Source organism: Sus scrofa, chromosome 3 (genome assembly GCF_054392235.1).
Source record: "Sus scrofa isolate SSC_HxYL_T2T_F1_AM1 chromosome 3, Sscrofa_HxYL_maternal_Yorkshire_Landrace_v2.0, whole genome shotgun sequence".
Lineage (NCBI taxonomy): Eukaryota > Metazoa > Chordata > Mammalia > Artiodactyla > Suidae > Sus > Sus scrofa.
Genome location: NC_139385.1, coordinates 72,162,917 through 72,189,714, shown reverse-complemented (window position 1 = coordinate 72,189,714; position 26,798 = coordinate 72,162,917). Strand labels below are relative to the sequence as shown.

The 26,798-nt window shown below is 41.3% G+C and overlaps 1 protein-coding gene and 1 long non-coding RNA gene across 15 annotated transcripts in view; both read left to right on the top strand.

Annotated features, from left to right (window-relative positions):
- The window catches only part of LOC146404708 (uncharacterized), a 618,617-nt gene that overhangs the window by 273,542 nt on the left and 318,277 nt on the right, over positions 1-26,798 (top strand). The gene's annotated exons all lie outside the window — the stretch shown is intronic.
- The window catches only part of DNAH6 (dynein axonemal heavy chain 6), a 255,439-nt gene that overhangs the window by 83,485 nt on the left and 145,156 nt on the right, over positions 1-26,798 (top strand). For 11 of the 13 annotated variants that reach the window (XR_014841541.1, XR_014841540.1, XR_014841539.1 and 8 more), the window contains 12 exons: positions 518-637; positions 3,282-3,462; positions 6,916-7,012; positions 10,793-11,012; positions 13,745-13,909; positions 13,997-14,110; positions 15,764-15,889; positions 15,975-16,130; positions 16,426-16,587; positions 21,790-21,927; positions 23,167-23,334; positions 26,038-26,186. Coding sequence is in view for 9 of the 13 variants with exons in the window: in XM_021087308.2 (XP_020942967.2) it covers positions 518-637; positions 3,282-3,462; positions 6,916-7,012; positions 10,793-11,012; positions 13,745-13,909; positions 13,997-14,110; positions 15,764-15,889; positions 15,975-16,130; positions 16,426-16,587; positions 21,790-21,927; positions 23,167-23,334; positions 26,038-26,186 (1,796 nt within the window). In the remaining 4 variants the exon portion in view is untranslated. The remainder of the gene's footprint in view (positions 1-517; positions 638-3,281; positions 3,463-6,915; positions 7,013-10,792; positions 11,013-13,744; positions 13,910-13,996; positions 14,111-15,763; positions 15,890-15,974; positions 16,131-16,425; positions 16,588-21,789; positions 21,928-23,166; positions 23,335-26,037; positions 26,187-26,798) is intronic. The other 2 variants (XM_085018775.1, XM_085018774.1) reach the window with 2 other exon arrangements.

The following is a 26,798-nucleotide window of genomic DNA, read 5'->3' as shown; positions in this document are numbered from 1 at the left end:
AATGTCTCTAATCATTCAGAGCTTGACATGAATGAGTTCAGTTTCCTTCTTCCTCAAGACGATTGAGGGAAAGTGACGTTTCATTGGATGGAGATGATACCTAATTTTTCAAGTTTTGAGTAGTGAGATATAAAGACCAAATGGTATGAAGAAGGTACCAGATACCTTGTAGGGGGAGAGAGGAGAGGAGGGTTGAGCTAAACATGTGCCCTTAATAATTACAGAAATAGCCAGGGTTGAACAATCTAAAGTTACTTGGTTCATTTGAGAGAATATCAGAGTGGGTTTTAAGCCTTCATGAAGAGGAGGAGGCGGGGAAGTGGATGGGTTGGAAACAGTAGGTGGGACCAAGCCATTCACTCAAAAAGTTGGCTTTTAAATGGACTGTTGGGATTCAATATCTGTAATTATCAGAGTTCCTGTTGTGTCTCAGTGGTAACGAACCTAACTAATGTCCATGAGGATGCAGGTTCACTGCATGGCCCATTGCATATGTTTTCTTCACCTTTCCTTAAAGGTCCTACTTGACGACAGCACCATCAACATTGCTACCATAGCCTCATCACGTTACGTTGGTCCACTGAAAACTCGAGTGGATGACTGGCAGAAACAACTCGCTTTGTTTAATCAAACACTGGTGAGTAAGGATAATTTCATTTCACAGACTCAGAATTGGAAAGCCATAGGACCTTAGAAATTATGTGCTCGGTCACCTCAATATTATATAGTTTAGGCATAATATTTAGTTATTGACATTGAATTATGCTCAGAAGGTAAGGAAACTGCAAATAGATTGAGATTATTCCATCTCCCTTGGGTTAGTTATTATTTCTTTTTCTTTCTTTTTTTTTTTTTGTCTTTTTGCCATTTCTTGGGCTGCTCCCACAGCATATGGAGGTTCCCAGGCTAGGGGTCAAATCGGAGCTATAGTCACCGGCCTATGCCACAGCCACAGCAACATGGGATCGGAGCTGCGTCTGCAACCTACACCACAGCTCATGGCAATGCCGGATCCTTAACCCACTGAGCAAGGCCAGGGATCAAACCCGCAACCTCATGGTTCCTAGTCGGATTCGTTAACCACTGAGCCACGACAGGAACTCCATGTTAGTTATTATTTGTATAAAACAAAATACCACAAACTTAGTGGTATAAAACAATATACATGTGGAGTTCCCTGGCTCAGCGGGTTAAGGATCAGTGTTGTCACTGCTGTGGCTCAGGTTGCTGCTCTGGCACGTTTTTGATCCTGGGGAAATTCTACATGCCATGAGCACAGTCAGTAAATATGAGAGAATAAATATACACATTTATTATCCCATAGTTTCTGTGAGTCAGTTCAGGCATGGCTTAATTCAGTCTCCTTCCCACTTAGGGTCTCACAAGGGGTCAATCAATATGTGGAACAGGGAGTTCCCATAGTGGCTCAGTGGTTAACGAACCCAAGTAGTGTCCATGAGAGTACGGGTTCGATCCCTGGCCTCACTCAGTGGGTTAAGGATCTGAAGTTGCCGTGAGCTATGGTGTAGGTCACAGATGTGGCTCAGATCTCACATTGCTGTGGCTGTGGTGTAGGCTGGCACTTACAGCTTGCATGCGACCTCTAGCCTGGGAACCTCCATAGGCCACGAGTGCAGCCCTAAAAAGGCAAAAGACAAAAGACAAAAAAAAAAAAAAAGATGTGGGACAGGACTGGGTTCTCCTCAGAGGTTCAACTAAGGGAGAATGTTGGCCGAAATCATTTTCTGGCAATTCCGGGACCAGGGCTTCATCTTCTCACTGGCTGTCAGCTGGAAGCATCCTCAGCTCCTCTATGTTGCCCAGTGTTCTTCCTTGTGGACTTCTTCAATTAGATCACGCCATCGATCTAGCAGGAAGAGAAAGTCCCCTGGTGAGATGAAGGTGACAGCTTCATGCACGGTACACGCAGTTGTGTCCCTCTTGCTGCCTTTGCCCAGCTCTCCATGTAGAAGCCAGTCCCAGGTGCCCCCATGATCAAGGGGAGTGGATCACACAAAGGAATGAAGACCAGATGTTGGGGGCCACCTTAAGAGTCTTGCCACAGCAAGCTTATATTTACTGGGCAAATACTCACTGTTTCTTGAAGTCTCCTTAGTGCCCTTCCTGTCACGCACACCTCCTCTTGCTTTGTTCTACCTCATATTATCCCACAATAAAACTAAGAACCCACTTACTTGGTTCTGACTTTATTCCCATCAGTCTCTTTCTTAAACTTCCACTTGATTTAATTATGTTGAGGTTTCTCTACGTTCTCATGGTATCTGTGAAATAATAAAGGTTCTGCGTAAGAAAAAACAGTTTGTTCTCATGGAGATCTTTTTTTCAGGAATCCATCCTCTTCAATAATCTGACCCCTGTCCAGCCTTCTGTACTGATGGCTGAGCCCTATGAAGGAAGGGACGGCAGATCAAAGAAAAGGACATGTTTTCTTAGTGAATCCTTAAAGGAAGAAGCACTGCTGGAGAGTAGGGATGGACCCTATGGAGAATTAACTGTATAGACAGCATGAGAGACCTGAAACAAACCAGGGAATGGTTGTGACATTAAGGCTTAGGCATGGCCCCAAATCTAGAATGAAAAGTGAGAAGCCCCTGCCTGGATCTCTGCCTGCATCTCTGCCTGCACACAGGGTAGGAGGCCCAGAGGGAGGAGGAGGTCTGCAGCCTTTAGATCACCCCGTGTTTCTGGTTTCTTTGATTAACAGTGATTATTTCTAAGAAGAGAGGTAATGCATGATTTTCTTCGTCTTCCCTGTCTTCAGTATTTGCCACATGTTCTATCACCAACAGGTTTTACTTTTTTCGATTGATGAAAATTCATCATAATTCTTCTTTAAAAAAAGAAGACAGAAAAATATAGACATAATTGAGACTAAAAAAAAAAACCCTTTCTTGATCACCTTTTTTATATTTGGAAATAGTCATGAAACTTACCACTTCCCAACCCTTCATATTTCTTTAAGCATCTTGCCTCCCCCTAGAATGTCTCCCCTGGACATTTTCATCCTCTTTCGCTGGGTCCATCCTGGTCACCACATGGTGGTAGAATCAGTATAACTCTACTCTATAAAATGGGTTGAAATTAGGCTGAGATGAGTCTTGGACCCTTTAAACGCGTTTCATTTCAAAGGACCTGTGAGAAGCTGCCAGAAGGAAAATGATACTGTGAATCCCCATGTAATTATTTTTAATATAACTGTGTGTTTTCCACTTGGGGTAAAAAAAAAAAAAATCGGGTAATGTCCCTATTTTTCTTCCTAGGAAGAGTGGCTGAACTGCCAGAGAAACTGGCTCTACCTAGAAAGTATATTTAATGCTCCAGATATTCAGAGGCAGTTGCCTGCAGAGGCCAAGATGTTCCTTCAGGTGGATAAGTCCTGGAAGGAGATCATGAGGAAGGTGAACCGACTGCCGAACGCTCTCCGAGCAGCGACCCAACCAGGTACAAAAAGCACAAAGAGATGATCATACTAAGTGAAGTTAGACAGTGGAAGACAAACATCAAACATCAAACCTCATTTACATGTGACTTTTAAAAAGATGCAAATGAACTTATTTGCAGAACAGAAACAGACTCACAGACTTTGAAAACAAACCTGTGGTTACCAAAGGGGGAGAGGTGGTGGGGAAGGATGGACTGGGGGTTCGGGACTGGCATGTGCACACTGTGATATATGGAAAAATGAATAAATACATGCAATATCTCAATCAAAAATAAAATATAAACTAGGAGAAAGTAGTTGTTTACATGATGCATAATGAAAAAAGGCACAAGCAAAAACTGTTATAATCGTCTAAAACGTTCATCACTTCTAGGAGTCTAATCGTATGTGCTTCATTCAACCCTTGATTCTAGTGAGCATCAGTGACCAGGAATAGTTGTGGTACATTTGACACTTGCTAGGCAGTGTGAACTGGAACACTGTGGTTATTATCATTATCATTATTATCTTTTTAATCCTCATTTCTCAGCTCAGTTTATAGTTTTCCACAGAAGAATCTGCTGCTTTTGTTGTTTTTGGAATTGGAGAGGGGTGCTGCCCCAGGGTATCAGTGATGCTTTCATCTCACAGCTTGGGCTACAAGACATACTTTTACATTCAGTTGCCCCATTCTACTAAAGCAGTTGTAGACTTACAACCATAAAAATTTCCACCGCTTATTTTTAATTCATTAAAACCACTTATAGTTATTACCGCTAATGGTAGTTCCAATCTCAAGGTTGAAATGCATTTTAATAAGTTCTGTTTCTAGGGATGCAGAATCAAAATCTTTCAGGGTGCACATACATGGTGATAGAACTTCATGCTTTGTATCAAAGCCTCAGCAGGATCGACTGCTGTTCTGCCAATGGCCGTGCATGGCTTGTCCTGGTGATTCCTCTAGAGAGCTTCCTGGTCCAACAGAGGCAGCCTGCTGGGCTGTGCTTCTTGCTCAGAGACTCTTATGTAAAACAGAAACAGAAAGGAGAAGCTATACGGTATGAGATGAAAATGTTAATGCCTCGGGGCTTCAAGAAGCTGCCCACATCCTTGGTTCTTGGTCCCCTGCCAGCCACAACTGCATCCCTCCAGTCTACTGTCATGGCATCTCCTTGTCTCCCTCTTATAAATAAAGACCCCTATGAATATTCTGGGCCCACTGCATTTTCCACGGTAATCTCCCCAGCCTGTAATCCTCAATCACACCTGCCAGATGGCTTTTTCCATAAAAGCTAGCATATTCTCAGGTTCTGGGGACTGGGACATGGACATACCTGAGAGACCTTTTTCCTGCTGACTGCATCCACTGACTGTGCACATTCAAACCTTTTGCTGCAGAAATATGAGTGTGTTTTATTACAGAGTGCTGCCCCAGTCCCTGCTAGACTTTTGTTGTATAGCTTTTGAAATAAAAATAAATTCCAAAACACATTTGGTTCTAGGGGTTTCAGATAAAGAAGTGTGAACCTGTATATATCATTTTAAGTGATGATAAAGTTGTGAAGAAAAGTAATCAGGGCAAAGGGACTAGAGACTGCCGTGTGTGTGTGTGTGTGTGTGTGTGTGTGGTGAGAGAGAGAGAGAGAGAGAAGGATTTTTGAATCAAGTGCCTTTTGAGTAGAAGTCTGTATGAATGAGGGAATGGACTATGCATATGGATCTAAGGGATGCCTGCTAAAGGCAGAGAGAACAAAGGCCGAGACTGTGTAGTGAGAATATACTTGACAAGCGTCACGGTCTGCAAGGAACCGGAGTGGAGTGGAGCACAGCGCACGGCAGAGAGCTTAGGAGTGAGGCTGCAGAGGGGAGCATGCCTGGGTCAGGGATTGGGGATTGGATTGGGCCATTGACCACACAGAGCCTTGGAGGCCGTGAAAAAGAATGGATTTGATTCTTGGGCAGGTGAGGAAGCCAGGCGCTGTGACAAGCACCAAAATGGCAATGTCACATGAGACGTGAGGTTCCCTTGAGACTCTAAAATTTAGTGATAAAGAGGTAGGATTCTGTTGCCACAATTTCAGCATCTAAAGATGCAGAGGAAACAAGACATAAATAAGAAAGTGACAGAGAATGTGGAATGTTTTAGTGAATGCCTTTGTTTAGAGGGTCAAAGCGAAGGCAATCCTTTGACTCTGGTTGGTAGCACCTTAAGCCTCTCAAAGTGGAGGAGGCCAGAAAAAAAGGTTTCAAATTAAATGCTTGTTCAGGAGTTTCCACTGTGGCGCAATGGGATTGGTGGCCTCTCTGCAGCATCAGGACGCAGGTTCAGTTCCTGGCCCTGGTGCAGTGAGTTAAAGGATCTGGCATAGCCACAGCTGTGACATAGGTTGCAACTGTTGCTCGGATCTGATCCCTGTCCTGGAAACTCCATATGCCAAGGGGAAGCCAATAAAAGAAAAAAAAATAAAAACAAAAAACAAAAAACACAAGTAATAAATGTTCAAGATAGAAAATAATTTAAAAGTAAGTAAATAAATACTTATTCAACTGTGTAAAATAACAAAATTAATAAAGATGATTGTCAACATTCTTTTTTTTTTTATACCCAATAGATTGGAAAATATTTTTTTAAAGTTTACAGTCTTAAACATTGACAGTGATTTAGAGCAATGGACATTTTCAGACACTTCTTGTAGGCATGCAGAATAGTACAAACACTTAAAATATCTTGGCATTTTCCAGTAAATTTGAAGTGAGCATACCCCTGTAACACATCAACTCCTCTCCTAGGCATGTGTACACACACACACACACTCACACATATTTAGAGAAGTACCAGAAAACATGGATGATGTTCATAACAACAGTGTTTATCTTAACAAAAATAGAAATAATAAATAAACAATTTCAAGTCAAGAAATACACAGTTTAATATGTTTACCACTTATGTTTCAGATGAGGAGTCTAACTACAATGAAAAACAAGTGAATGACAAATAGAGCTACAACTATTCCTAAAACCACCCCTTCCCAGAATGAGTCAAACAGCCCAATTTGACAGAGTGGCAGGAGTTGGGAGAAGTAGAAAGACAATTATACTTACTACTGCTATGAGATTTTGTTCAGAGATCCACACACACAAAATCCAATAATATGAAATCTAGAATGGTAACACAGACACCTATCTGTGTATATACTGCCCATCATAATAAAGAGAAATCACTAATACAACTGAAGCCCCATTATACTTCCCAGCTAGCGTTCCCAAACTTCAGAACTGGCAAAGACTCTATTTATCATTCACTTGATTGTTAACATTCTTAACCAACCTCCCCATATTTTATTGGTCTATTCTTTTACCAAATAAAACCAAAGATTTTAAAGAGGTTAATATCATTTTATTTCCATTTAGTATATGTATTCTCTATTTATTGTAACACAATTTTACCAATACTTTTTTTTTTCAATGACTAGGACTTCTGGAGACTTTTCAAAATAATAATGCATTACTTGACCAAATTCAGAAGTGTCTAGAGGCATATTTAGAATCAAAAAGAGTTATCTTTCCAAGGTAAGTTTATAAAGCTACCTCTGATATTAGTAGTTAAGAGTATCCATTAATTTTTAAGCCTATACTTAAAAACAAACTATAGTCTGAAAACATCAGGGAACCAGAGAGAGAAAGGTGAAAGATATTTGAAAGATGAAAGCTAATATCTTTACTGGGGAGTATAAATCTCAGTGATAAAGATACAAAATTTGATGAAAGTTTAAGTGGCTAAGTATGCAAGGTGCTAGAATGATTTTTTTTTTTTCTTTAGGGCTGCACCTGTGACATATGGAGGTTCCCAGGCCAGGGGTTGAATTAGAGCTGCAGCTGCCACCCTATGCCACAGCCACAGCAACGTGGGATCAGAACCACATCTGCAACCTACACCATAGGTCACAGCAATGCCAGATCCTGAACCCACTGAGGGAGGCCAGGGATCGGACTGACATCCTCATGGATGCCAGTTGGGTTCGTTACTGCCTGAGCCACAACAGGAACTCCTACAAGGATTCTTGATCACAGCATTGTTCCACTGCTGGGTGTGTATGTGTGTCTCTGCATGTGTGAGTGTGTCCACAGGTGTGCGTGTGTAAAAAGCTAGAGACCCATGTTGCCTGAGCTGGCCTCTTTAGGTTAACTGATGGCTTGAGTGTATCACTGTAGAAATTGCCTGAGGTCATTTCAGAAATTCCAAATGAAAGTTTTGCTCATCCCCTCATTCTAAAAAACACACCAAATGTTTTGCTGAGAGTGGTAAAGATACAAAGAAAAGGTCAGATCCCTGGTCTAATGGAGCTCCTGGTTAACAGGTGGAGAGTCATGTATATACACCATTACGTCATAATTCTGTATGACCCCTAACTTCAGTCACTAGGGCGCATTGTACCGTAACACAGAGAGCATCACTGAATTGTTCCTCTTTCATGGATTTTTCCTGTGAGTGGTTAAGGAAATGACTCTGCAGGTCTGTTCCTAGGAAGAACACTTGAGTCAGCCAAGGTCAGGTGCTTATGTGGGTTATTTGACTGAGAGGTGGTGATCTGAAGATCTGGAAGATTTGATTGAGTTTAATAGAACTGGTTGGGCTTGAAAGAATGTACGCCAATCTTACTAAAATGGCATTCATGCAACATGGGAAACAATAGAAGCAGCTGAAGTTTGGAACGTGCCTATTGTTTATTAAATCAGTGGTTCCAACTTGTGTCTCCCTAGGCCAGAGAAAATCTGTACACTGCTTTGTTGTTGTTTGTTTAATATCTATGTGAATTATATGACCAATTTTTCAATTTCTGTTGCATTTCATTTAAAGCAGGTCTATTGGCAACAAGTTCTCTTAGTTTTCTTTCATTGCAGAATGTCTTTAAATCACTTTCATTTCTAAAGTACATTTTCTATACATTTAACTTGGCAGTATTTTTCTTCCAGTACTTTAAAAATGTTGTCTCCCTATCTTCTGGCTTTCATTAATTTAGTTTATTTTTTGCTTTTAGTTCATTTTGTTTGGCATTCACTGAGGTCCTTAAATCTGTAAATTTACCTTTTTCCACCGTATTCGGGAAATTTTTAGCCATTCTTTAAATATTTTTCTGTACCTCTCTTCTCCTCCTGAGTCATATAACATGAATATTATATCTTTTTTTTTTTTTTTTTTTTTTTTTGTCTTTTGTTGTTGTTGTTGTTGTTGTTGTTGTTGTTGTTGTTGTTGTTGCTATTTCTTGGGCCGCTCCCGTGGCATATGGAGGTTCCCAGGCTAGGGGTCTCATCGGAGCTGTAGCCACCGGCCTACGCCAGAGCCACAGCAACGCGGGATCCGAGCCGCGTCTGCAACCTACACCACAGCTCACAGCAACGCCAGATCATTAACCCACTGAGCAAGGGCAGGGACCGAACCCGCAACCTCATGGTTCCTAGTCGGATTCGTTAACCACTGCGCCACAACGGGAACTCCCTAAATCTTTTGATATTGTCTCATAGGTCTTTATGACTCTGCTCATTTTTATCCCTGTTCTTTTTTCTTTCTGTTTTTTAGATTGAAATATTTCTGTTGATCTGTCTTCAGGTTCATTGACTCTGTCCTCTGACATATCCATTCTACTATTGGGCTCTCCAGTGAATTTCTAATTTCCATTATTGTATTTTTCTGTACAACTAAATTTCCATTTTTAGAAATAGTTTGTTTTTCTTTGCTGAGCATTGCTGTTTTTGCATTTGTTTCAAAAGCACTTGCTTTCTCTTTTGGTATCATGATTGCAAACACTGATTTAAAAAGTTTTTCTGATAATTCCAACATTTGGGTCATCTGGGTTGGTGTCTTTTTTCTTATTTCTTGAGAGCTAGTTAGGTTTTCCTGGTTCTTTGCATGTTGAATTTTGCTCATTAAAGAAACCTGGACACAGATTTACCTTTGATAATATTGAACACCAAAAAGTATCAGCTTTTATTTTTCCTTTTGTTTAGAATTCCATCCACTAGGTCTGCAGTGTTTAATATCAGGAGGCTCTTGCTGCATTGATGTCACGCTCCAAACCTTAATGAAGACCTGCTATGAGCCACGGGGCAAGTTAGGTCCTGGGGGCAAGAAATGAACACAACACTTTTGCTGCTTTCACAGGGCTCAAGGTCCAATCTTGACATTTACATGTTTCATTATCAAATAAGAAGGAGGACAAATTAATTATTACTGTATCTAGCATTTCAAAGAAGGATGACTGATGGAGTACAACCCAAATATCTTTATCTCTAATGAGAGCTTCTGTGTTTTCTGCTGGGGCTAGTTTCTTCCTCCCCCCGGGAAAAAAAATCTTGAGCAGGTCTCATGTATTTTCTGGTCATTCTCAAATAATAATGCAAAAAAAAAATAATCTCTTTAGCCCAGTAAATAATCTGTAATTATCAAAACTCTAAACTTTTTTCAGAGTTAAAACCTCCCCCTTCTCTGGCCCAAGCCTGTTGCAGGGCTGAAGGCTTTAGTGATGATGAGGATGAGTAGTGGTCAACCCTCCCGACTTCCTATTAGGTTTCTGAGGTCTCCGGCTTTGGGAAGGAAAGCAGGGAGAGGCAAGGTGAGAGGAGAAGGCTGACATGGCTGGTACCCATCTGGCCCCTTCTCTCCACAGGGGAGCCTCCCAGGAGCTCATTAGGATCCCTCCAGTCTTGAGGGATTCAAATAGGCATCTTCCTCTATGAACTGAAATACCTTCTCCAGACAGATCTTCATCCCTGTCTTTCATCCCCGGGCATCCAGGTGTGCCCCTTCTCCAGTTTTTTTTCATAGGGTATCTTTATGCCTCCACATGGCTCTGTAGGGCAGGATCTAAGAAAATCTCATGCATAATCACACCAGCATGGCCCACAGCTGTGTATTTGTAAAAACAGATGAGGTTTCCACAACTACCCATGCATCTATTCAATAAATTATGTATTGAATATCAGGCATGCATGAGGTACAAGGCTATATTCTTGGAAAAACAAATAATGCACCTTCACTCTAGGAGTTCAAAAGCTGAGAAGTAGACATGAAACAAAATCAGTATTATAGCAAGTGCTACCATTTTTGCGATTTTTCTGAAAAATATCTACCTTTTAGGTATAAGGCATTAATTCTAGAGGTTTGAGATGCATCTGCACTAAGCTTCATAACAATCATAGTTAAAAACACGTGGCCTCCCCAGAAACCCAGAGCAGTAGGTTGGAGGTCCAGGAAATCGGGGTATGGGGAAGAGATGGGGCTAAGGGATTTATCTCTCATATCTATATAAGGCTTTGCTCCAAGTTACATTTTACATATTTTCTTTAATCCAGATTTTACTTCTTGTCAAATGATGAACTTCTGGAGATTTTGGCCCAGACACGAAACCCCCAAGCTGTGCAGCCGCACTTAAGGAAATGCTTTGACTCCATTTCAAAGCTCGAATTTGCTCTCATGCCTCCAACTGAGAGCAAAATTCCTGTTATAGATGCAGAGCCAGAAAAGGTTTACACAAATGATATTTTAGCTATGCTCTCACCTGAGGGAGAAAGGGTAAGGTGTTTTTATTTATAATTCTTTATGGGTAAACTTTGTTACTCTCATGGGGTTGAGGGTAGAGGGTTATTCATTGACACTCTAAACATACAGTCAGGTGCTACTGTGATCTGTTACTCTGCTGGCTCAGCAATATCAAGGAGAACCAAGAAAAAATTCTTGCCCTCCAAGAGTTCAGAGTCTAGTAGAAACTTAGCCAAACAGTTGAAACACCTACAGTAAATGCAATAACAGAGGCATGCGCTTTGTTCTTGGGAATGGAATGGAAAAAAACTGGAACCAGGTCGTAATTCTCCAAAAGGGGCATGCGAGTGGACTGGTTAAGAGCTGGTTCTATGCCCAGCCACCTGGATTTCACTCCCAATCATTAACCTCATCAGTAAAATGAGGATTAGTAATAGTGCCCAATTAATGAACTGCTAGGGGTTTTTCAGATGTTTCTCTATGTCAGTTACTTAGAACAGTACCCAGTGGAGGCTATGAAGTATAAGTTGTCCTTGTTTGGCTGCGGTGTCTGCAGGGCACTACACAGTGCCTAGCGTATGGTGAATACCATGCAAGTGACTGTGTTAGCAGATCATGGGGACCCAAGTGACCTCACAGGGGATAATGACACACACCTACAGGCAGCCAAGAAAGATAAGGAGGAGACATGGGAGGAAGAGCATTCCATATAGAGGAATTGTGCAGGGAAATGCCAGAGCTTTCAGTCCAGGTATAACACAATGGTGTAAGTGGCAGGGGCCCATAAACACTTCACTTGTCATATACATGTACCCCAATGTTCATAGCAGCACTGTTTATAGTAGCCAAGACATGGAAACAACCAAAGTGTCCTTTAGCAGATGAATAGATAAAGAAGATGTGGTACATATATGCGATGGAATATTACTCAGCCATTAAAAAGAATGATAAAGGAATTTCTGTCATGACTTAGCAGAAATGAATCTGACTGGCATCCATGAGGATGCATATTTGATCTCTGGTCTTTGACAGTGGGTTAAGGATCCAGTATTGCAGTAAGCTGTGGTGTAGGTTGCAGACACAGCTTGGATCTGGCATTGCTGTGGCTGTGGCATAGACCAGCAGCTAGAGCTCCGATTTGATCCCTAGCCTGGGACCCTCCATATGCCACAGTACAGCCCTGAAAAAATAAAAATAAGTAAATAAATAAGTAAATAAGTAAATAAATAAAAAGAATGAAATAATGCCATTTGCAACAACATAGATGGACCTGGGGGGTATTATGCATATTTAAATAAGTCAAATAGAGAAATACTCTGTGCTAGCACTTATACATGGAATCTAAAGAACAATACAAGTTAATATAACAAAATAGAAACAGATTCACAGATGTAGAGAGCAAACTAGTAGTTACCAGTGGGGAGCAGGGAGTAGGGAAAGACAAAATAGGGATAGGGGATTAAGAGGTACAAACTACTCTGAATAAAATAAATAAGCTGCAAAGATATATATACAGCATAAGGAATCTAGCTAATATTTTATAACTATCAATGGAGTTTAATCTCTAATAGTATTGAATCACTATGCTGTACACCTAAAAGAAATATAGTATTATAAATCAAAAAATTTTTACTTGTCTTAAATTGATCCTCTTGCAATAGAATTTTGCTCATCTCTAGTGTTGAAGAAGAGAAAGAGGAAGACCTAGGCTAGGGTCCAGGGAAACAGGGCATTTGAAGGGAAGAGAAAAGAATAGTTGAGGAGTTCCTGTCGTGGCGCAGTGGTTAACGAATCCGACTAGGAACCATAAGGTTGCGGGTTCGATCCCTGCCCTTGCTCAGTGGGTTAATGATCCGGCGTTGCCGTGAGCTGTGGTGTAGGTTGCAGAGGTGGCTCGGATCCCGCGTTGCTGTGGCTCTGGCGTAGGCCGGTGGCTACAGCTCCGATTGGACCCCTAGCCTGGGAACCTCCATATGCCACGAGAGCGGCCCAAGAAATAGCAACAACAACAACAACAAAAAGACAAAAAAAGACAAAAGACAAAAAAAAAAAAAAAAAAAAAAAGAATAGTTGTAGAAGCCCAGACAAGCAGGGTAGTCAGGTCATTGAAAGTCCAAGAAATACAGAGGAGAAGAGCTGAAAAGTGTCAGTTGGACTGGACAATTGGGAGAATATTGCTCACCTTAATGGCCTGTATAGGTTTAGAGATGTGTTTGAAGTAAAAAATTCAGATGGCAGCAAGTAGGAAAAGAAAGTGGAGGGATTCATGTAGTGCACATACACTCCACCTTCCAGGAGTTGGTACCAAAGGGAAGCGGTGAAATAGAGCACTGAGCACAGGTGAGTTGAGAGAGCTGTAGTGGGGGATGCCAATAGAAAGTTCTAGGGAGTTCCTGTCATGGCTCAGCGGTAATGCACCTGACTAGCATCCAGGAGGATGTGGGTTCGATCCCTGGCCTCGCTCAGTGGGTTAAGGATCCAATGTTGCCATGAGCAGTGGTGTGGGTCGCAGACGCAGCTCAGATCTGGCGTTGCTGTGGCCTGTGGTGTAGGCTCGCAGCTGTAGCTTCAATTTGACCCCTAGCCTAGGAACTTCCATATGTCACAGGTGTGGCCCTAAAAAGACAAAAAAAGAAAAAGAAAAAAAGAAAGTTCTAGTATTTGTGGTCAAGCTCATGTTTCCCCCACCCAAGGTTCTGTTAGGGAAGTAGAGAGGATGTGCAGCCTCCAGGAACCACGTTACCCCTGCTCCAATTACCTTCCAGGTTAGCCTGGGGAAAGGCCTCAAGGCCCGTGGCAACGTGGAGGAATGGCTGGGCAAAGTGGAGGAAGCCATGTTCACATCTCTGCGGCGCCTGTGCAAAGCCGCCATTGCTGACTATCTAGGGAAACTGAGGACGGAATGGGTGATTGCCGGCCACCCTTCTCAGGTAGCTTGCCCTCCTTAAATTTCCCCTCCTTGCAAATCCTGTTTTGCTGAGATGCGTCACACACTGAAGGAAGGTGTCTCCACGCAGGTGATCCTGACCGTTTCTCAAATCATGTGGTGCCGAGATATGACTGATTGTTTGGAAAAAGAAGACGGCAACCGTTTAGAGGCCCTGGAAGCTTTTGAAAATGTCAACTTTGAGGTGAGGTTATGGCACAGTGACAATGAAACATTTTGCTGTCTGTGCAAGATGGTCTCAGTGGCTTCTACTGGCATGGTTATTGCAAATCTGCCACTTCAGAAATCATAATCCTCTGACATGACATGCAGAGTGGTGGGGTTCTCACTAAAACTATTTATGTTCAAGTTTTCTCAGCAATACTACCTTGATTTTGTGTATATTTATATGAATGTTGTTAAAAACAGAAGGAAAAAACAATTCAAGAGGAAAATGTCAGGATTATAATGGTTTGCAACATTTAAGGAGGAATTGCATCCTAGATCCTGGCTGTCTCTCACAGAAGCTTATTCAATCCAGGAAAAGCACCGGATCTGTGTCATTTCTACTCTTAGGTTCAACATATGCTTGTCTACTATTTTATAGAAGCATCAGGCAACCTAGCAACAAAACAATACATAATTGAATGAATTAAATACCATTCTACAAGAATTTTTTGAGCTCTCATTGGGAAATGCCACTATAGCTGTGTAAAATCTTTTAACACCAAATTCACTTCTACTTCCAAGCCACGTTGCATTTTTAAAGAATCACCCTTAAAACAGAAAAAGGAGGAAATAATTTTCTTGAAATAAGAGAAAATTCTTTCATAAAGGTCCTCAATAGCACTTCCTCTCAAAGAGCTGCAACGACAGAAAGACTGGCTAAGGAAAGTCTCATCCATGCCTGAGTAAAGGTGGCCCTGATCAGGGTCAGCCAGAGCAAGGATTCAGCACAACGATTCAGGGCCTTCAGAGGCACTGCTCTTCTTTGAAAAAGATGTGTTTACATGAAAATCAGGAACTCAACCTATTGAAAAATGTTTTCGGGTGTTCCCACTGTAGCACAGCGGAAACGAATCCGACTAGTATCCACGAGGATGCAGGTTTGATCCTTGGCCTTGCTCAGTGGGTTGGGGATCTGGCATTGCCATGAGCTGTGGTGTAGGTCACAGACATAGTTCGGATCCCACGTTGCTGTGGCTATGATGTAGGCCAGCAGCTGCAGCTCTGATTTGATCCCTAGCCTGGAACTTCTGTATGCCACAGCTGCGGCCCTAAAAGGCCAAAAAAAAAAAAAAAAAAAAAAAAAAGAGAAAGAAAAGAAAAGAAAAATGCTTTCACTTAATCAGTCATTGGCTTGGCTAAAATGCTCAGGATTTCTGATTATCAAAAAATATATATATTTGAAAATGAGGAGCACTACTTTAATCACCTTTAATTTTTAGGGAGAACAATCTTCTCTAGAAACATTATCACATGGTGGTTAAGAGCCTGGGCTTTCCTCAAGGCAAATGTCTACTCAAGTCTCATTTTTGCCACTTTATAACTGTGACTGCCATCAATTTACTTACCGTCTTGACCCTCAGTTTCCTCTAACATAAAATAGGGATAAAGATAATACTCCACAGAAATCTTACAGAAATTTAAAAAGTTAAACTGTTGTCCTGTTTGGTCACAGAATTATAGATCTGCGGAAAATTGGAATAGACATTTGCCTAAACTTTCTAGTTTTATAGCTAATTTTATAGATAGTTTTGGCAAATGTCTATTCCAAATTTAATAGTAAAAAGATATACATGTAAGCTGACTTTTGAAAATTAATTACTACAAATTCTTTTTTTTTTTTAATCTGTAGAGATTAAATGCCCTGGCTGCTATAGTCCGAGGCAGTCTTCCTAAACTACACAGGAACATCATAACTGCCTTAATTACTATTGACGTACATGCCAGAGACATAGTCACTGAACTTGTTCAAGCCAAGGTACCTATTTCTTTTAAATAAAAACATATATTTCTTTCTGAAATGAGTGCATCTAATATGTGTATCATTGTTATCATTTACGAAGGTAGAGGCAGTTGAATCCTTTGACTGGCAGAGACAGCTGCGCTATTATTGGGATATAGACGTGGACAACTGTGTGGCGAGGATGGCGCTCTCTCAGTACACTTATGGCTATGAGTATTTGGGTGCATGCCCAAGATTAGTTATCACTCCTCTCACGGTAAGTTACCGAACATTTAGATGCATGTTGACGTAAGACTGCTTTTTGAAAATCAAAATAGTCCTGAAAAGTTTCCATCTAACATCAACCCTGGAAAGGATTTGCCATGAATGCGTCTTTGGGAAGCAGATATTTGTATTATCTCATTATGTGCCTGGATTTTTTAGGATACTCCCACTTCTATAGAACCTTTCATAAAAAAATAATGACCCCTCTGCTATAGAAAGGAAAGGACTTATACATTGGTGGCCAGAGTCAGTTTCCTTCAATAATGACCATTTATCCTTTTCTCTAGGATCGCTGCTACCTTTGCCTCATGGGGGCTTTGCAGCTCGACCTGGGAGGTGCGCCAGCTGGTCCTGCTGGCACTGGGAAAACCGAGACTACCAAAGACCTTGCAAAGGCTCTTGCCATCCAGTGTGTGGTCTTTAACTGCTCTGATGGGCTGGACTACAAGGTACAGTCCCAGCATCTGAACACTAACATTAAGTGTTCTGTGTGGTTTTCTCTATCTGCAACATGACACAATAAAAGAAGGAGAAAATGGGGGGTGGGGTCGCAAGCATGGGAAATTAGTAGGGGCAAAGGAATAAATAGAGCAAAGGAATAAATAGAGCAAAGGAGGAGAGTCAGCACTTGATTAAAAAAATAGGCACAAGGTCCAAATAGACATTTTTCCAAGGAAAACATACAGATAGCCAACAGGCTCATGAAAACATGCTCAATGTCATTAATCATCAGCGAAATGCAAGCCTAAACCACAGTGAGATCAACCCCCACTTGTGAGAATGGTTATTATCAAAAAGACCACAAAAAAAAAAAGTTGGTGAGGATGTACAGAAAAGGGAGCCCTTGTACGCTCTTGGTAGGAATGTAAATTGGTGCAACCACTATGGAAAACAAGGAGGTTCCTCAAAATACTAGAAATAGAACTGCCATAAGATCTGGCAATTCCAGTCCTGGGTATCTATGTGAAGAAAATGAAAAGATGAACGTACCCCAATATTCATAGCAGCATTATTTGCAATTGCCAAGATATGGAAGCAACCTAAGTGTCCATCAACAGATGTATGGATAAAGAAGATGTATGGATACATATATACATACATACATATACACACACACGTGTGTGCACGTGCACATATACATATATAAAATCTCCCACATTTTCTTCTGAGCAGTATTACTCAGCCATACAAACGAATGATCTTGCCATTTGCAACAACATGGGTGGACCTGGAGGGTATTGTGTTTAGTAAATTAAAAAGGCAAATACTCTGTTATCATTTACATATGGAATCTAAAAAAATAAACCAGAGAATATAACAAAAAAGAAGCAAACTAAAAAAAAAAAAAAAAAAAAAAAAAAAAAAAAAAAAAAAAAGGAGTTCCTGTCGTGGCACAGTGATTAACGAATCCGACTAGGAACCATGAGGTTGCAGGTTCAGTCCCTGCCCTTGCTCAGTGGGTTAAGGATCCGGCGTTGCCGTGAGCTGTGGTGTAGGTTGCAGACGTGGCTTGGATCCCACGTTGCTGTGGCTCTGGCGTAGGCCGGTGGCTCCATCTCTGATTCGACCCCTAGCCTGGGAACCTCCATATGCTGCGGGATCGGCCCAAGAAATAGCTAAAAAGACAAAAAAAAAAAAAAAAAGAAGAAGCAGACTCACAGATACAGAGAACAAATTATAACAAACAAACTAGTAGTTACCAGTGGGGAAAGGGAAGAGGGAAAGACATAAGAGGGGTAGGGGATTAAGAGGCATAAAGTAAATAAGTCACAAGAATACTTTGTACAACACAGGGAATATAGCCAATATTTTATAATAACTATAAGTGGAGTTTAATCTGTAAAAATACTGAATCGCTATATTGTACACCTGAAAGTAATGTAATGTTGTAAATCAACTATACCTCAATTTTTAAAGATGTCGATGAGGAAAATTCTTTATAGAAGAATAATAGCTAATACATGCAGGATGATAACATTAGAAATTGCTATTTTTCTGGAGTTCCCGTCGTGGCGCAGTGGTTAACGAATCCAACTAGGAACCATGAGGTTGCGGGTTCGGTCCCTGCCCTTGCTCAGTGGGTTAACCATCCGGCGTTGCCGTGAGCTGTGGTGTAGGTTGCAGACGCGGCTCGGATCCCGCGTTGCTGTGGCTCTGGTGTAGGCCGGTGGCTACAGCTCCGATTGGACCCCTAGCCTGGGAACCTCCATATGCCGCGGGCGCGGCCCAAGAAATAGCAACAACAACAACAACAACGAAAAGACAAAAGACAAAAAAAAAAAAAAGAAAGAAATTGCTATTTTTCCTTTAGAAGTTTTATAGTATCTGGCCTTACATTTAGGTCTTTGAGTTTATTTTTGTGTATGGTGTTAGAGAATGTTCTAATTTGCAAACTATAAAAAATCACTAGATCTGACAGTCATCACCATTTTCAAAACCACATGAAAAAGGTAATTGTAACGTTTGTAATGGCTGGATCAGTCTAATTATCCATTGGTCAATCAACACTTCCCTGAATGTGAGATAGCCAAGGAAATATGCATCTCCTGCTATGGTATGCAGTCTGAATTGCTCTTGTCCAAAAGTATTTAAACCTCAATGAGTCTAATTAAGTCTCTATGGAGTTCCTGTCGTGGCTCAGTGGTTAACGAATCCGACTAGGAACCATGAAGTTGGGGGTACGATCCCTGGCCTTGCTCAGTGGGTTAAAGATCTGGCGTTGCTGTGAGCTATGGTATAGGTTGCAGACGTGGCTCAGATCCTGCGTTGCTATGGCTCTGGCATAAGCTGGCAGCTACAGCTCCGATTGGACCCCTAGCCTGGAAACCTCCATATGCTGTGAGTGCAGCCCTAGAAACAACAAAAAGACCCAAAAATAAATAAATAAATAAAAATTAAGTCTCTAGATTTAAATACAATTTTCAAGAAGTATATAAGATAGGGAGTTCCCATCATGGTGCAGCAGAAACAAATCCAACTAGTATCCATGAAAATGCAGGTTCAATCCCTGGCCTCACTCAGTGGGTTGGGGATCCAGTGTCGTTGTCAGCTGTGGTATAGGTCACAAAGGCAGCTCGGATCCTGTGTTGCTGTGGCTGTGGAGTAGGCCGGCAGCTGTAGCTCCGATTCGACCCCTAGCCTGAGAACTTCCATGTGCCATGGGTGTGGCCCTAAAAAGCAAAAAAAATTTTTTAAAGAAGTATATAAAATAGAGAAATATATTAATACCAGAAGAATACAATCAACCCAATATGGAATGCAAGAAAATTCATAGGGAAAATAACCTATAGACCTTTTTTTAAAAGTGCATAAAGGGAAAGGATGCATGGAACTGCTATAGATTTAAAGAGATTCAGAATTAACCAAATGAAATGTTTGGATCTTGTTTGCATCCTTATGTAAATAAACCAACTGTAAAAGGAGAATTGGGGAAAATTGAACGTGGACTGGTATTAGATAACATTAAGGAATTGCTTGGTTTTGTTTTAATATGTTAATAGTATTGGTTTGGTGTTTTGTTTTTAATGTTCTTACACATTAGAGATTTATGGGGAAATACTAATGATGTCTGGGACTTGTTTGAAAATACTACAACAACAACATAAAGTGTTAGTAGAATTTTTTTAAAAAGGCAGAATATTGATAATCATTAAGCTGAGTATCATATACCTTCTTTTACCTCTTAGGTATGTTTGAAATACTGCAATACAAAACCTTTTTTAAAAGTATAAAACATCGGGACTTCCCGTCGTGGTGCAGTGGAAATTAATCCGACTAGGAACCATAAGGATGGGGGTTCGATCCCTGGCCTCACTCAGTGGGTTAAGGATCCGGCATTGCCATGAGCTGTGGTGTAGGTTGCAGGCACAGCTCAGATCTGGCGTTGCTGTGGTTGTGGTGCAGGCTGGCAGCTGTGGCTCCAATTCGACCCCTAGCCTGGGAACCTCCATATGCCGTGGGTGCAGCCCTAAAAAGACAAAAAAAGTATAAAACATCAAAGTGGCATAAATATCTCCAAAAATTATCTTTAACGGTCAATCAGTTTTTGCTGCATAATTAGTTCCTTTTAAGAAAGGGGGAAGATTAGCCCCTGACTGCTCTCAGCTGAGAGCTGGCCTGGTTCAAACTGACTCTCCTTCTCCGGTTGAACACAGTTTCACAGACCACCAACATCAGACCGGTCACTTTGTGTCCATGATGCAGGGAGACAAAAAAACCACACCATAATCATATCTGAAGACAGACACAAACAAGAACTCTGTCCAAACCACAAAAATAACCGAATATCCTTCCTCGACTAACCTGAGTAACTGCTGCAGTCTTACCAACACCTTGAGCCACACTCTAGATAGATGCTATTATGATATATTATGATACCCATCATGGAATTGCCCCTGCTTTCTGCCAATACAAATTTAGAGTGTTGTGGTGTCGCCTAAAAAGATATGTTCAGTTTCTATTGGCTGATACCTGTGAATGTGACCTGATTTGGAAAGAGAGTCTTCGCAGATGTAACCCAGCTAAGGTGAGGTCATCCTGGACCTGGATGAACCCCTAATCAAACAACTAGTGTATTGATAAGAAGAAGGACATTCAGACATAGATACACAAGAAAGGAGACCATGTGAAAATACACAGGAAGCAAACCAAGGAACACTAGGGGTTGGCTACAAACATGAAAAGCTATGAAGCCATAAGCAAAAATGCGCCCCTAGAACCTTCAGAGTGAATATAGCTCTGCCAACACCTTAATTTCAGACTTATAGACTCCAGAACTATGCAAGAATAAACTTCTGTTGTTTTAAGCCACCCAGTTTATGGTAATTTGTTACAATAGCCCTGGGAAACTAATACATAGAGCAAAACCCACTTCACTGAACCTTCCCCAGACTTTTCTATAACAAGTCCTCCTAAAGTTCTTTTACTGAGCTATCCCATGCTTCCCCATGGCGTGTGGTCTCCCTTATTGCAATAAGAAATAACACCCCCCCCTTTTTTATACTATGGATGAGTTCCAGTGATCTTTTTATTTTATTCTCCCATATCTTATGATCTCCCTACAGCATGCCTATAGTCGACATCCATAGGCTAAATATCACTAAAGATCCTAATATGTCCCAAAGATAATATCCTAATATGTCCCTTGCTCTATAAGGCAGTCCTTGGGTTTTAGCTTGGTCAGAGAAGGTCAGCGCTGCCAGCTTCAAGAGCCCTCTTTACTCTGTGCTTATGCTCAGTGGTTTCTGTATGTTATCTGCCATTTGTAGGACCTTGTAAAGGCAAGAAAATCTTCCATTAGTAAAGTTTTTTAAGGTTTTCATAGGTCACTAAGTGTGTCTATGTTTTCGTTTTCTTTGAGAACCTCTGAAGTATTTACATAGATGAACGGAGGTTATGACAAAGTAGGAAAATTGATCAGATTGTCATTTTATTTTAAAATAAAAATTAGCTTTAAATCATTTAGAGAGAGGCAAAAAGATATTTCCTCTTACAGAAAGGTGTTAACTTCTAACGTCACCCAGGATTCACATAAAATTATTGGTTGTTTGCAGATACCACCACTTTTCTTGTTCATATTTCAGCTCAAAATTTAACTTTTGAAGGAGTTCAACTCTGCAGTGCAGAGTTAAATGGTATTATTTTGATTTCAGATGATGGGGCGTTTCTTCAGTGGTCTGGCACAGTCAGGGGCCTGGTGCTGCTTTGATGAATTTAATCGAATTGACATAGAAGTGTTGTCAGTCATTGCACAGCAACTCATTACCATCAGAAATGCCAAAGCTGCAAAGGTAAGGCCCTGGGCAGTTGTCTGAGAACTCCCTGACTCTGGCTCTCATTATCTCCCAAAAGCAATTCCTTCCTGATCCCCCTGTCTGTGCTTTGTCTAACTTCTCCAATGCCATCTTTGGTCCTATCCCTCTGCTCAAAATTCTCTAGATGCAAACTATTGCATTTGGAGTGGATAAGCAATAAGATCCTACTGTGTAGCCCAGGGAACTGTATCCAGTCACCTGTGATGGAACATGATGGAGGATAATGTGAGAAAAAGAATATATATATGTATGTATGTATGTATGACTGGGTCACTTTGCAGTACAGTAGAAATTGACACTGTAAATCAACTATAATGGAAAAAAATCATAAAATTAAAAAAATTTTTTAATTAAAATTCTCTGCTCCTCTCCACCCATGGAACAAAACCTAAATTAATTAGCCTAGTATGCAAGATTTGTGATGCTCAGGCCCCAGCCTACTTACACTTTCCTCCTAGAACTCTATCCTTTAGCAAAGTGAATAGCTGGTCAGTCCCTGAACATACAATCTGTTTCTGGTTCCTGCTCCCTTGGATTGGAATGGCTGCCTTGATCATCTGCATGAAATGCACTCTTCATTCTCTAGGTGCCAGGTGGGCTCCCTGCTCCTCCTATGAGATTTTCTCCCTCCAGGCTTTGCACACACCTCCACTATCTAGTGCTCTGCATGGTCACAGTGCCAGACCTGACTCCACACAGCAAACCCAGGAGCTTCTCAAGGGCTCCCCTTCAACTTTCCATATCCGTGCCTAGCCCACTGCCCACTTGCAACAGGTACTTAACAAGCATTTGCTGTTGAATAAAAGTGAAAGGTAATTCCAATGACACTACCAGTGGGACCTTAACCACCTAAGGACTAAGATCAGATTCGACTTCTTGGGGACACCAAAAAGGGGTGGTGGTGAAGGTTTAGTGGCTGTTAAACCTCAGCTGAATTGAGGAGTCTCAGCAAAAGATGTTGAGGCCTAGATTACAGAAGGAAGAGGTAGTTGGGCCAAGGCAGGGGTAGGAAAGCAGGGAGCAGGAAATATTTTAGCCCAAAAGAGACTGAGTGGGTAGGACAGAATCAGAAAGGAAAGCATTCCAACAGCAGGATTCAGTAGTATTTGCTTGAAAGCACATGACACAAGTTTTGTACTTAAGTCATCACTATGAGGAAGAATTTACAAATGTTTGGAGAAGTGTTAACTTATATTTTCTCTTTCCTTTCAACAGCTTTCTAGATTCATGTTTGAGGGGCGGGAAATAAAGTTGGTTATGACCTGTGCAGCCTTCATCACAATGAATCCTGGATATGCAGGCAGAACCGAATTGCCAGATAATTTGAAAGCCCTGTTTAGACCCTTTGCAATGATGGTTCCAAATTATGCGCTGATTGCAGAGGTGAGCTTCACATAATAAAGCAGCAAAACTTCAAGTTTGTTTCTTTTATTTGCTTTTTGATTATATTATGATGGGAAGCTTCCTTTGTGAATGCACCCTGGCCAAGGTTATGTAGTATTGTTTCCTCAAGTGTAAATACGATCATTATCAATAATAGAATGTTTTTTTTGTGTGTGTGTGTGTATGTGTGCCTACCCATGTGTGTATGTGTTATAACCGCTATGCCCCTAATGTGCAGAATGGTATCTGGAATCCAGTAACCCCCTAACACTGGAATGAATCAATGAGTTTAATTAATTAGTTCACTTGGGTTTATCAGTTCATATCTAGGAATTAAAATGTCTAGCTTCGTTCTAAAAATACTGTATTAGGGAGTTCTCATAGTGGCTCAGTGGGTTACAAACTTGACTAGTATCCATGAGGATGTGGGTTCAATCCCTGGCCTTTCTCAGGGGGTTAAGGATCTGGTCTTGTCACAAGCTGTGGCAGAGGTTGCAAATGCGTCTCAGATCTGGTGTTGCTAGGGCTGTGACATAGGCTGGCAGCTGCAACTCCAGTTTGAAGCCCAGGAGCTTCCATATGCTGCAGGTATGGCCCAGAAAAGCAAAAATAAAAAGATAAAGTAAAATAAAATATTTTATTTTGTATTAATGTCACCTTTCTTGGTGCATTATTTTTCATTAGAGTCAAGGAATGTTGAGTTAGAAACAACACTAATCCCTATGATGGAGGGCATGAAATGGTTTCTAGTCCATATCAGCTAAGTCAAAAATTAGTAATCATGAATAAATTAATTATTTATGATTGTCTTTGTTCCTCTGTATCTCTCTAGGAATCTTTCAATTTAAACTACTTTTTGTTTCTTCATATTAGCTAAGAACCAGTGTATTTAAATTTTACATGTATTTTTCTTGACACTTTTTACTGAGGTGTAATTTATATAGTAAATTTCCCAGATTGTAAGCATACAACTGAGTGAATTCTTACATGTGTATTCACCTGCGTGATCATCATGACCAAGATACAGGATGTTTTCAGGACTCTAGAAAGCCCCTGTGCCCAGCACAGCCCTTTGGCAAGGGGCACCACCCATTTGAGAACAGAACCCTCAGAAAGCACGTGTTACTCCTGCAGCTAATAAATTCCTTATGTGATAACAGCTAATTTAAAATATTCCTCCAAATGAAGAAGGAATGACCTAAGACTAGAATAGACCATGTCAAATCCTATCATTAGAAAAATTACAGCTTTTATTAGTATAATGTCTCTAGCATCTCATGAGCCCCCCAGCGCCCTCTGTGGGTGGGGTGGGTGGTGGGTAGTAAAGGCAGGTGATGTCTTCACTCCAGAACCTCTGTGGACAGGGCCAGTCACTGACTTGCTTATTGTCCAGAGCTGGTAGGAAGAAAATCAGGTTTAGAACTTAGTCTAACATCGTGTTCCCATCTCATGTTTGTCCTGGTATTTTACTCAATAATTGATTGAGGAGCGTTTTTCCAATAAATTTTATCATATTTATAATTGTGCAACTGTCATCACAGTGTGATTTTAGAACATTTCCATCCCAAACCCCCAGTCCACCCCTCTCTCCCCCCAACCTGCCCCCTTTGGTGACCATAAGTTTTTCAAAGTCTGTAAGTCAGTTTCTATTCTGCAAATAAGTTCATTTGTATCCTTAACTAAAGAAATTTAAAAATCCAATACTATTCCTATTGTCGTTCCCAATTGAATGACTTGGGTCTGTCATCAGGAAGTATTTTTAATCACCTGCAGTGCACAGAGCACTGGGCTAATAGGTGATGACAGAGCAATGAACAAAATAGGCACCAGTAAGGAATCCACGTGTCATCTTAAATCTTGATTCTGAGGACAACTGCAGCGATTTGAATAGATTATAGATTGAGAGAAGGGTCCACACCCACCTTCACTGTCCTCATTGGCTTATCCAAACCAAAGATGCAGAAACTCGTCAGAGACAAGGTACCTCCTAGGGCAGGGGAGAGAGTGTAAAACTTTGCGTAGCTCCCCTGGAATCCCAGAGAGCCTAAAGGGAGCACATCACTGTCACTGTCCCATCAGGGAAGCTCCAGTTTTGCTTCTGAACTTACACTTTACAGCACCATCCAGCCTCCACTATGTGAACATTTTCACAGTGGGCTTTGCTGTCCCTTGGACCAAATGTCACCACAACTACATCTTATCTATGTAAATCAAGCAGACGCAGTGCTCAGAGTGTCCCTGTATAGCCTACCTTTCACCTCGTGGCACAAAACCCTCTTCCCTCTAATCTTTACATTTCTTTGTTAAAGGGTATGACAACTTGGAGAGGTATAAGATCTAAAGTGGATTTTTTTTTTTTTTTTTGGTCTTTTTGTCTTTTGAGGGCCATGCTCGCGGCATATAGAGGTTCCCAGGCTGTGGGTCAAATCAGAGCTGTAGCTGCCAGCCTACACCAGAGCCACAGCAACGTGGGATCTGAGCCGCATCTGTGACCTACACCACAGCTCACGGCAACACCGGATCCTTAACCCACTGAGCGAGGCCAGGGCTCGAACCCGCAACCTCATGGTTCCTAGTTGGATTCGTTTCCCCTGTGCCATGGCGGGAACTCCCCTAAAGTGGATTTTGAATACATTGGTGTTATGGTGATAGATTGTTACAAGTGTGATATAATAAGCATTGCTTTATATATTTCCATTCTAGGTAATTCTGTATTCTGAAGGATTTGAATCCAGTAAAATATTAGCAAGAAAAATGACTCAGATGTATAAGCTTTGCAGTGAGCAGCTCTCGCAGCAGGATCACTATGACTTTGGCATGAGGGCCGTAAAGTCTGTGCTGGTCATGGCTGGGTAAGAAACCCAAGTGGGCAGGAGTCAACTTCCAAACCAGGTCACCAAACGCATGTTATGAGTGATTCACAGATGGCTCTTGACACAGTAGGCGATTAATAAACATTAGCTGGCACCATTGCCATCAATCTTACCTTACACCTCCCCACCTGCCACAGTGAAATGGGGCATCTCTCATCACCCCACGATGGTTTGCCCCACTGTGAGAACCAACATGGCTTCCCCCAGACCAAACCTGAGTCCCCACAAGGCTTTGGATAATGTGCTTCCTCTGAATTCATCACATATGTGGGGTTTTACTGTACAAAAGACTTTACCACCATCAGCTAGGATGACTAGACTTATAAGGCAGACAGTTTATTATGTATATACACTAATTAAGTTATACGTGTGGCCTGACCAAGACCAAAACATTCAGAGAAACTTCAATTTCATTCTTCAGTTCAAGCTTATGTCCCAGACCCCACCTCTGTCTTCATAGTATGGTCTGAGGTTGAGATTTCTTTTCTAGTAAAGCAAGAGTCTTTCCTCTTTTCAGGCCCAGCCTCTCTCCTTAGGACCTCTGGACACCTCTACTTCCAGAATCCCCAGCTTGTCCAGGCTTCTGTCTAG